Below are 12,349 nucleotides of genomic sequence, written 5' to 3'. Positions count from 1 at the left end.
TCAATGTTTAACCCAAAATTAGAATGACCTTTTACTTCTTTGTTAACTACTGTAGAAGTTGGGTGGGTTTGATTGTTGCTTTATGAAAACACTTTTGTTGTTGTTTGCCTACCCTGCTATTACAACTACCACCAAAGGCTTTATTAGAAACTAATAATATCCCCGAACTGTTAATGACATCCATAAGTACAGAATCAAAGCCTTAACAGACAATGTGTGGAAATGTAAAATTAATGCCAATAAGTAATGCACATCTTTATTTTACAATAGATTATGAAGATAGGAAAAATTAACCATCTCTTAAATAAAGTGAGGGGAATTTATAGTTTCAGCTATTACAACTTTGTGGGATACTTTTTGCAACCTGGTTAATTTCAATCCTAACAGTCTTGATCCTTGCATTCTCAAAAGGGTCTCTTCCAGCCAGGCATAGTGGCTCATATCTATAATCCTAGCAACTTGAGAGGGTAAGGCAAGAGGATTGCAAGTTCAAGGCCAGCCTTAGCAATTTAATGAGACCCTGTCTCAAAATAAAAAATAAAAAGGACTGGGAATAAAACTCAGTGGTAGAGTACCCTTGGGTTCAATCCTCAATACTAGAGTAGGGCAAAATTCTCTTCCTACTTTATGCCAAAAAAGAAAACACATCTCAATCCTCTTGTTTGGACTTAACTAATATATTGTTTACAGCTCTTAAGCATTCTGATAAGTATTGGCATGTGCTTCCCAGTTGAGATCTGTGGTTTATTTTATGGCAATAAGAAATAGGAATGCAACCTAGAATCTGGAAGCATATAGAGTATATTATAATTTTTATACTTGCTTTTTTCCCCAAAATTCTTTTCTTAACTTGTATATAAAAGTCATAGTGTTTTAATAATACATTGCTTAATCTTTATCTTGATTTGACCATAGTTCATCAGATATTGTTTAAAAAAGAAGCCTGGCAATATAAACTTACCAATTTGCATGAAAGTATGATAATAGCATTTATTAAGAGTATTATAATTAGAAAAGTTATTAATCTCTATGAAAAATATCACTCATCAAATGGTAGACATGTCTTTTACAACCATTTTATTAAAGAATTGTTTTGTGTGACTTTGTCAGAATAGAAATATTTGTGTTTCTACTGAACTATTTCATTATTAAAGATTAATGTAATTATCGATAATAATTTGAAATTGCTTAAGCTTCTATCTATATTTAATACATTCCAGAAATGACAATATTTGTTATATTTCTGCCATCTAAGTAGAAGGTATTTTTAAACATATTCCCTGTGTTAATGCTGGGTACATATGTACACACTTAAATATTATATTCTAACAGTGTGTATGTGACTGGGATTATGTTAAAAACTTATTTTAATATGATACTATATGTATACATTTAACATATTTTAAAGAAATAGTAAAATCATAATTTAAAATCAAATGTATCTCTTCTTTGAAATATCTAGTTTGTTATTTTTATTGTATACAATCTATACAGTTACTTGTTTATGTATCACATATACCTTAAGTTTTCAGGTAAGCATAGCTATTAAACTGTAGTATAACTTAGGTGTCCTTAGATATGTTGACTATATTCCTTAAGGGAAATGATTTGTGAGAGTGAAGTGTGTATGTGTGTGTGTATACACACACACACACACAGACACACACACACACACACAGAGGTCTGCATGTGTCTAGTGTGATGTGTTACCTTGCACCCCTAATGTCCTTTTTTTTAAAAATACAGTAATGTTTTTATGCTGTCACCTAAAGTTGGTAGCCTACACATCAAAATACATCTCATTTGTTATTCATAATCTTTGCATATTTAACAGAACAAAATAGTAAGTTGGTGGACTTGAAGCTGAAGAAGCTCCTAGAAGCTCAACCACAGGTGGCAAATTCATTCTCCAATGCTGCCCAGAAAGCTGGAACTGAGAGCTCAGAACAAGAAATTAAGGTAATCTTACTTATTTAATATTTGGCTTAATATCTATATATTCTGGTTTCTACTGATACCTTATAATCCTAAAAACAATTTCTTATCAAATTGTTCTCATTAAGTTATAAAAATTTTTACTAACTAGCCAATAAACTGAACATCAATATGATAATCAGTGCTTATATACTGTTATTCAGAGAAACTCCTTCTTTTAATTGCTATTTTCAGTAAAAGTAGAGAGTATATAGAAACAATTCTTGAGTTCTGTATGTATTCATATTTTGCTAAGAAAAATGTTGCCTAGAAGATTGTAGAATACTTTTCTATCATCTTCAACTTTCCTTCTGTTTAAATGAACTAGAATTTACATTATTTATAAGATTCATCATACCTGAAGATGCTTTTGTGCCATTTTGAATCTTAACCTAATATTGCGTTTTAGCCAAAATGCCACATTATAAGAATATTGTTATTATCTATATTATCCTTATCCACACATTCCCTCCTTTTCCTCACAATGTATCATTAATATTTTTTTCTAGCTTTAGGGCACTTTCAGTCCTGTATAACTTTTCACCCACCTGCGGACTATGGGGATTGCCCTGCTGACTGAAAGGATTTCCTTCCCCTGACACAGAGATGCTTTGAAGTCCCAAAACAATGACTTTCATTGCTTTTCCCCTATATTGTCGGTTTCTATAAATTGGTGATGAAAGTGTGTGGCAGCAACAGAGGACTTTTGGTCTCTATCTTTGAACAAAAGGAAGCCTGGATCAGGTCTGATTTTTTGCGTTCAATTTAGCTTTCTGCAGTGGATTTAATGCAGAATGAAGCTGGCCTAAGAATAATACAATGGATTGAAAAGGCTAACTGAATTAGTGGGTTTAGAGGAATACATTTGTAAAGTGGCAGAAGTCCCTAGTCATAAAAAGGTTTCTTAAGATGGGATTTACTGGCTAATCACACTGATATTTTAGCATGTTGCCAGGCCTAAAAAAATTTAGCTGTGTTTGTTTATTTTGGTAAAGACTTGAGTTTTACACTATTGGATAGTTACTATAATAACAGTAAAATTCACATTTTTTCTTAAAAAAATCAAAAAGAAATCCAAACTTATTTGTATCCTAACTGCTAGGAAGGCTATTTTAAGGATGATACTACAAGAACTATATCAGATAACTTTTAGAAAAGAAAAGAGAGGTGTTTTTCTTCTTATGATTTAATCATCTACATACATGAAATTGGTTTGCTTTCCAAAAAGCTTATGTAGTAATTTTTAAAGTTGTTCCAACAAAAGGTATGCTTTAAAAAGATTGCCTTTATATGAATCTTTTTACCTAAGATTTTGAAAATGGTATTTATAAAAAACATATAGAGTCCATCTGTTCTCTTGAAGCTTTTCAGCATTGATTTGGGTTTTTATTTTTGTAGTAAAATGCAGTTTACACATTTATAAATGAGGCATTCTGTTTGTGGAAAAGGATAAACTGTTACCTTCCCTTGAGGATTCTGTATCCCAGGCCTCCTTGAGGCTAGAGAATAGGCCATTGGAGGGCTCCCTCATTACTGATTGTCTCAATGCAGAGGAAGGGCAAAGTCTTGGTTGCTTTTGATAACCAGTTTCAGCATTCAGCAGGCTTAGCTATTAGTCATGCATCTTAGCCTTTCCCTATTTACTTTCAAAACACTTAATAAAAATAATAAAAGATTAGGTATAAAATGAAATATTTGTTTGGTACACAGCACCTCGGTATCTGCAGCTTCCACACACTGCAGTGGTTCAGTCTTCTGGGATATTTCTTGTTGATAGAACCATTTGAATTTGTTACCAGTATTAACATAGGAAGCTCCAGAAGAGATAATTGTAGTTTCCTTAGCTGTAAAGGGCTTACTTACAAATCTGGCTTTGGAAAGTTATAGCTGATGAAATGCAGTTCAGTGGGGTAGTATTATAATCCTACCTTTTAGCCTTCATCCAGCATTAGTGGTTTATCTCAATGGGCATAAAATTAGAAACTATTTTTTCTTGTCATACAAGTCTTAGGACTGTACAAATCGAAGGGGCAGAATAGTAGAGGAAATAGGAGGCAACGGGGCTTTCAAATGATACCTATCACCAGAAGACACAAGAGTTCTTAGTATCTAATGTATCAAAGTTATCAAGGATTTGGACTATTTGGACTAAATCCCAAATTTTTTATTACAGGCAGTTGAACTTATAGTTGAGCTATTTAGAGTATTTTAAAATCCCTTTTCTTCAAAGAGTTTCTGAAGGTTCTAAGTCAGCATTATTGTCTTAAATTAATAAAAGTTGCCATCTTAATGTGTAATTTCATGTTTATATGATTAGTATTCTCATACAATTTGTTGTTTTACTTTTAGAATGGCACAGAAGATCTCCGGACTGAGCGATTACAAAAAGCAACAGAACGTTTTAAAAATCCTGTTTTGTTCAATAAGGATTCTACAGTCAGAAAAACTCAGCTTCAGTCTTTCAGTCAATATGTTGAGAATAGACCAGGTAGGAACACTTTTTAAAATGTTTCCAATCTTATGATTTAGTAGTAGTTATACACATACATACATATGTGTGTGTGTGTGTGTGTATACACACACACACACACACACACACATATTATGAAGCTGATAATGTAAATCCACCTTTCAATACACAAATATCAAGCTTTATAATAATTTTACATGTCTCTTCCCTTTTTTTAAGAGATGAAAAGGCAGAGATCAATACAGGAAGATACAAAGAAAGGAAATGAGGAGAAGGCAGCGATAACTGAAACTCAGAGGAAGCCATCAGAAGATGAAGTGCTTAATGTATATTAATTTTTTGTGTGGTTTCATGATTGCTGATAATTCCAAACTGTATGTGGAAATAGTGCCTTTATTTGTTAAAATGAGATGTTAGGTTTTTTAAGATGTCAATCTCCAGTGCATTCAAAGCAGAGTGAGAGGGGTGCGCTGTTGAATTAGTCTGCAGTGTGGTGATAATTGTCAGATAAAAAAAAATGAATTTTTCAGAGTTCCACAGCCCCAGCTTCCTTGAGACATTTCCATCAGGGCACTTCCCATAAAGAGATTCCAGTATTGATCTACCGGGAGGATTTTAATTATTACAATAGCAGATACCGCAGAGCTGCAGTTAGAGGGAAAAGTCACATGAGACCTGCTAGAATTTCTCAGCCAACCCATTTTGTTGGCTTGGGTTAATGGGTGTTCAACCTTTCCATTATCCAGATCAGCCGTGAATTACTAGCTGAATGATGTTTGCATTAATATAATATATATGGTAATTTCTTCACTTAATTAACGGGGAGGTTCAGCTCAGTAGGGGTATGGGCTGATCATGTGTAAAATTGATTTGTGAGGGAAATATTTGATAGACCGCAGGGAGAAAGCTGCTTTTGATGGACAGCTGCAGGACAGAAGCAGGAAGAACAAGTTTTAACTTGAATTTTTGTCTGGAAACATAGCTCTCTTTAATGGTACTTTCTTATTATCTACAGTTTGTCTAAACATTTTCATTATTTTTATTGTTAAAATAGTCTTTGTGGGATTTGAAAAGCCCTATAAATGCACTCAGAATTACCAACTGCATTTTAGAATTCTAAAAACTTCTCATTTTCAGTTATTCACCTTTAGAAGACCTGGAAAGGTCTAAGTACATAGAATATCACTTATATATCCCAAGTATTTGGTATAGCTTTTAAGTTATGGAATACTTGAGTATAGCATATAGTCACACTAAAGAAATCTGGTAATGAAATTAATTACTATTTTTAACTAATCAGCTAAAGCAATGAAGTTTGTATGTTGCTTATCACTTCTATTTTCTTATATTTTTGTTATTCGTATTGTCTTGAAAAACTACCATGTTTGTTTTTTCTCTTTGGATAGGATTGAAAAATAGGAAAAGTCCCTTTTGAAACTGTTCTGCTGTCACCAAATCATTCCAGATTTTAAAGTTATCATTATCATTTATTCTGTTGTAATTTTTCCATTTCATTTCATATTGAAATTGAAGTATATTTTTTATGGATCTTTTTAAAACACAGTGACTTTTTAAAATGAAATTATCTTGAGAAGTTATCAGTTTTATGATTTCTTAAAATATTTCACCTTTATATTGGTCAACTTCCATAATCAATTTAATAATTAGTTGGTATAAATTGATTTTACATGTAAGTACAAATAATTTACTAGTTTAGAAGGTGTCAAGCTATTATTAGCGTTAGATATGTTTATTGATTATGAGAATTCCACAATATGCTCATAATTAACATAATTCTTGATTGTGCTTCTTGCTTAAGGAATGCCAAAAGATAATTTCTCATTGTGTCTTAGAGATTAATATGCTTCTAGGCATGTGACAGAAGATTTTACACATTTATCTCAATGAATAAATAATGTTATAAGTGCTGATAATAACAGTGGTGGTAGTGAGCATAATCACTTAAGCAGTTCTTTAGTTATTCTCAGTTGCTTAGGCTTCTTAGCTCTAGAAAAATAAAAAAGTAAACAGGTGTTCCAAAGGGAGCTCATATTTAATCCATTTTGTGGCAGTACCATAAATAATAATCCAACCCATAATGACTTAAATTTCTAATATAAAAATAAAAATTTTTACTATATTGACTCTTTCTAATAGAGCTGCTATATTTCAAATAAAACTTTTAAGAAAACAATTTTAACATGAATGGTAAAGTAAATTTTTAAATTGAAATCCAAATTTGGCTAAATAGAAGATTAATCAAATCAGTATACTAGTTGCATTAAACCCTGTGTAGCAAGGTTTGAAACCACCTGTCAGGTTAGAATTTACAGCTTTTAGGAATTAGTAACAATCAAGAGAATGACATGTTTAAATACAGAAGCTACTGGTAGGAAAACTGGAGATACTGCATCTTCTTTTATCATGTTTTAAAAGTATAGTCCCAATAAAAGCAAAAAAAAATCTTTTTAATTTTATGTTTTATAGAGCAACTCTGATTTCTCTCAGAATGATTATTTTAAAGATCAATTTTTTAGTAAAGCTCTATTTTTGCATATTACACTTTTTTTCCTCTTCTTTTCTTTAGTAGTCACCAAAGGGAAAATTCTCTGCTGTCCTTGTCCATTCCTAAATAATTCTGACTTAACTCTAAGGATAATTTTTAAACTTAGTATTCACTTTTTAAATCTTGCAACTCTGGGTGTGAAATTATAAGTATAATACTAAACAGCTAAAATGTTCTCTATTTACAAAAGTTTGGTATATATAACACATGAAAAATTCCTAAATCACAGGGATAGAGTTGCTTTTTGCTACTAAGGGGTAATACTATGGGTGTATTTGGTTCTCTAGGTAAGTGCTTTACTAAGTGTTTGTAAAAAGGAAAAATGCAACTTACAAGTGATTTTTTTTTTCCTTCCTGTTTGTTCTCGTTAACAGAAAGGGTTCAAAGACACCAGTCAGTATGTTGTAGGAGAATTGGCAGCACTAGAGAATGAGCAAAAGCAAATTGACACCCGTGCCGCGCTGGTGGAGAAGCGCCTTCGCTATCTCATGGACACAGGTACGGTGCCCAATTACACTGTAAACAGTTTTGGCAAATTGAGCGTTCACAAACTCTTATAGAGTTTTGGAAGTGTGAATCTTTGAAGCCTGAATGTTCAGCAAAACTGCCTTGAAAATAAAAAGGCTGCGATTTGCAGCCACCTCTCTGGGCCCTGGTGATAAGAGTGCCTTCATGGGAAGTGATAACTCGCCCTGATACCGTGTGAGCCAGCACTATTGAACAGTGTGCTCATCCATGCAGAGTTGGAATACACATCTGTGCCTCATTGATATGCTACTGGTTTAAAAAAAAAAAAAAAAGTAAGATCTTTACTGTTCTACTGATTCATTGGGAAAAAAAAAAAAAAAAAAAAGATTTGGCCAGCTAAAGCCATGTACTGCATGAAACAGAGCACTGTGCATAGGGGATGGCTCCATGGACTAGATCACTGAAATTTGAGAATACTATCTGGTTACTGATGCTCCACAATTTTTTTCAAGAGAACAGGTTTTTAAAAGTCTGTAATACTTTGTGTCACAGTTGCATTTGAAAGGATTAAGGTATATATAGCAAGGTTTGTAAAGATAGGTTAGAGCAGCAAGTTAGCTCCTAACCAGAGGGTAGATTGTCATTTAATGCTGATTGCCAATGATGATTGAATAGATCTAAGAGCACAGTAAGCTATTGGAAAAGAACACAGTGTGTGTGTGTCTGTGTATATGTGCGCACGCATGTTTCTTTAAAATTCTGCTCCTACAAAAAAAATTAAATGCGAAATAAATTGAAATAATTCATACCAAATTGAAAAAAGGTCAAAAGAAGCAATTAACTACAAAAAAATCTATTTCTATAATTAATTGCTTTAATTGTGGCAGCATTAAACTAGAGTAGCATAATTTAGGATGGAAATACTTTCTTGAACTTTTTCTTCTGTTTTCCAAAAATATATTTATAATGAAAGAACTCCAGAAGTAAACATTTATGTGAGACATATGAAAATACATATATTACTGAAATAAAAACATACTACAGGAAGGGGTCTTAGGTTTTCCTGGCCCAGTACATTTTAGACATGTTCTTTGGAGGGCCAAAGCTTCTTCAGAGGCACCTAGGAGCTGCCAGGAAAATAGGGAGCAGAAAGCCAACATACGTCTGAATTCCTTCTCTTACTTTAAAGAGAGTGGCTTGAGTGTATTTATTTGAAATAGTGGGCTTCTTGAAACAATTAGTTTAAAGAAAAGTTTCTACTGCTTAAGTTTTTTAAAAACTTTTTTCTAGGAAAGTTGTTACCTAATCTTGTCATGGTACAAGTAAGGAGACTGAGGTACAGCAAATGCTCAAGGTTATATAGATCACCAACTGGAACACCTTGGAGTAGAATTCAGTTACCAGAATCCTATTGTACAGGAACCTTCCCACTGTGTCAGATTACCTAAACTATTTTTATTATTCCCTTAACAAGGTACATGGATGCCCAGTCTTGCCCATGAATATATACATTGTATAGATGCAACATAGATCCATAAACCAATATATTGCTTTATATTTGAATTTTTTCCTTTGATTTATGAAGAGTTTTTAAAATATTAGCTATCTTAGCTATATAAAAATGTAAATGCCACATTATAATCCCAGCAGCTCTGTAGGCTGAGGCAGGAAGATCCCAAGTTCAAAGGTAGCCTCAGTAACTTAGTGAGATCCTGTCTCAGAATAAAAAATAAAAAGGGCTGGGCTTTGGATCAGTGCTTAAGTGCCCCTGGGTTCAATTCCTGGTACCAAAAAAAAAAAGGAAAGCCAGATAATATAATTTCTGTAATACATTCTTAAGTTATTTTCCTTTAAACATTTTAAGGAGACAGATTTCTTTTTGGTGTTGTTTGTTTTGATTTTTTAACAAATGGAAGTAGACTGCCTTCCTTGATTATATTAAATAAATCACATGTTACTATTCAGAAACCTTATGCCACTAGTAAAAAAAGTTAGAAATGCAATTTCCTTTTCTTATTTCACACGTGGAGCTTGATTTATTAAGGGTTTCAATCAAAATAGACTCAAGTTTTTCATCCCAACCCACACATCACTAGTGAAGCTTTCATTTGGCTCATTTCAACCTTAGATAGTTTATAATCTGAAAAACAATCATAAGCTATAAATTGACCCTAGAACTCCATGGGAGCTATTGTATTCCTTAGTCCAAAGGACAGAATCATTTAAGAGAACCTCATTAGTAAAGGCAGAGTCAGGGTTTGATCTTGGGTTTTTAGGTTTTCTAACTATTTACTCAGGTCTCTTTCCCTACCATGTCTTTTGTATTTTATCTGCTATTTAAGATTTGATATATTTATAGGTAACTGATTTATTCAATCTTTTTACTGATTTTAAAGTCAAATACATAAAATTATTATATTAGTTGAAACCATACAACTCTACAGCATTTAGCACATGTACAATGTTATGTGATCACCACCACTATACATGAATAGAGCTTTTTCATCACCACAAATTCTATACTCATTAAGCAGTAATTCTCCATTTCCTCCTCCTCTGACCCTTAGAGAAACTCTAATCTACTTTCTGTCTCTGAATTAACTTTATTCTAGATGTTTCATATAAGTGGAATTAAATAATATTTGACTTTTGGTTTGGCTACTTTCACTTAACCTAATGTCTTCAAGGTTCATCCATGTTGTGGCATATACCAGTTTATCATTCCTTTTAATGGTTGAATAAATTTATATATATATATATATATATATACACACACACATCTTTATATAAAAATGCATATATATATCACATTTGTTTATTCATCTGTTGTTGTACAGTTGGGTTGTTTCTACTTTTGAGCTACTAGGAACATTTGTGTATAAATATCAGTTTGAATCTGTTTTCAGTCTTATTGGATATATACCTAGGATTGAAGTTTGTACATCATATGGTAATTCTGGATCTCCTCAATTATAAATGATTTGTGAGGTTTATTTATAACTCATAATACATTTTCCAAAAGAAACCCTGTTACAAGTGTACACAGAGCAGACTAACACAAAAAAAACCTATTAATTCAAAATATAACTAATACTAACAGTTATTCTAAACTTGAGTCCTAGGTTCCTAGAACTTGAACAACAGTGGGTTTAAAGAACCACCTGTTTGACATTGAAGAACTTGAATCCTGAGGTAACAGGGAAGGAGACAGCCTGAATGGTGGCCTAAACTACTGGGCATTTCTCATGACAGGAAGCTGTAGTAAGAAAGTAGGACCCTCAGTGGATCATGCAACAAGATGAGGAGGTGTCAGGTACGAGAATAGCAAAAGCTGGAGAAGGACATCGGTGGCAAAGATAGAGCAAGTATGAGGATTTTTATGTCAAATTCCTTTTGAATTTGCTCAGTTAATCCTAAATCACTGAAAACTCAATAGCAATAGTCTTCATGTATGTGTGTGTATAAATTTTTTCCTCATACACTAATGCTTCAAGGCATTATTTTCTGCCATCCTATCTTGATCCCTATAAAATCTTTATGCAAATATTAGAAGATTGTTTTCCATCAGCTCTTAATAGCTTCTCTCTGTGTATGTACATGGGTGTAATTGTTAAGGACTTTTTTAAAGTTTCTAGTTCCTAAAGTTTGTGATGATTACTACTTAGGGAACAGTAAAACTTATTACAAATCTATACTATATATGTTCCAGGATGACACTTTTTGTATGTAAGTATAGTGCTAAGGGATCTGTGCCAGCAATGCTGTAACCCTCAAAAAATGCAGTTTACAGTGGAAACATTGACAGGCCCTTTTACTGTGGTGCCACAAGTCATGTTACTATGATGAATGGTGTTTCTTTTCCATTCCTATTCTGTTTTCATTTGATGGTTATCAAACCATATGTGTTTGTGTGTGTATTGTGTGTGTGTGTGTGTGTGTGTGTGTGTGTGTGTGTGTGTAAAATGTCTTATATAAATCATTCTGTTGTTTCTCACAGTGGATCTGTGGAAGATTCTCTTAACAACCAGGACTATTAAGAATCATATTTATTGTAAAGAAAAGTGATTTTAAATTTGTACAAAATATAAGATTCAAAGCCAGCCTTAGCAACTTAGCAAGACCCCAATTCTAAGTAAAATATATTTTAAAAAGGGGGCTGGGATGTGGCTCAGTGGTTATGCACCCCTGGGTTCATTCCCTGACACTAAATACACACACACACTTTTTTTTTTTAATTCCATTTTTCAGTAAGGAAAGAAGCTCAGAGAAGAAAGTAACTTCCCCATTCATACAAGTGGTAGAGCAAGAGTCAAACAAACCCAATCTGATGGATCAGGAACAGAACTTCCAGACACCAACTATCATGCTGTCTGCTTCATTTTGCATATTATTAGAGATTACTTTCTAATTTTTCTGGGGCTTTACTAATAATTCTCTGGAATTCTTATCACCATTTCATGGTTTATAATTAGTAATCCACAAGAAGAGGATCACTTTTCATTTAGCTTATGGACATTTAACCAACTCATTTGACTTATAAGAGATCCAACAGGGTCATATTCCTCTTAATATTCTTTCTTTACCCCGGTCATCACAATGTAATATTCATGAATAGTAGGCTGTAAAACATCTTCATTTGGAATAGTCAAAGAGATAAAAACAAGCTCTTCTTCAAAAGAAGCATGTACTTCTTTGCTGATCTTCAGAACATTTGCTGATCTTCTTGAACATTTATAACCTGTAGAGTAGCTTTCAGTCTAAACTGCACTATTAATACCTAAAGATCATTTTTTGAGGTGTGCTAAAAGTAAAATCAATTAAAGCTTAAGTGACTGACTTCTGAATTAAGGCAAGTGTTTTTGTATTTGTAG

The 12,349-nt window shown here is 32.9% G+C and overlaps 1 protein-coding gene across 10 annotated transcripts in view; it reads left to right on the top strand.

Annotated features, from left to right (window-relative positions):
• Ehbp1 (EH domain binding protein 1) overlaps nucleotides 1–12,349 on the top strand; it is a 316,989-nt gene that overhangs the window by 264,076 nt on the left and 40,564 nt on the right. For all 10 annotated transcript variants that reach the window (XM_040271158.2, XM_040271164.2, XM_078029123.1 and 7 more), the window contains 4 exons: nucleotides 1,835–1,959; nucleotides 4,324–4,462; nucleotides 4,664–4,770; nucleotides 7,385–7,508. In XM_040271158.2, coding sequence (XP_040127092.2) covers nucleotides 1,835–1,959; nucleotides 4,324–4,462; nucleotides 4,664–4,770; nucleotides 7,385–7,508 — 495 coding nt within the window. The remainder of the gene's footprint in view (nucleotides 1–1,834; nucleotides 1,960–4,323; nucleotides 4,463–4,663; nucleotides 4,771–7,384; nucleotides 7,509–12,349) is intronic.

Source organism: Ictidomys tridecemlineatus, chromosome 12 (genome assembly GCF_052094955.1).
Source record: "Ictidomys tridecemlineatus isolate mIctTri1 chromosome 12, mIctTri1.hap1, whole genome shotgun sequence".
NCBI lineage: Eukaryota > Metazoa > Chordata > Mammalia > Rodentia > Sciuridae > Ictidomys > Ictidomys tridecemlineatus.
The sequence above is the reverse complement of the archived record's forward strand: the minus strand, read 5'-3'. Positions and strand labels throughout refer to the sequence as shown.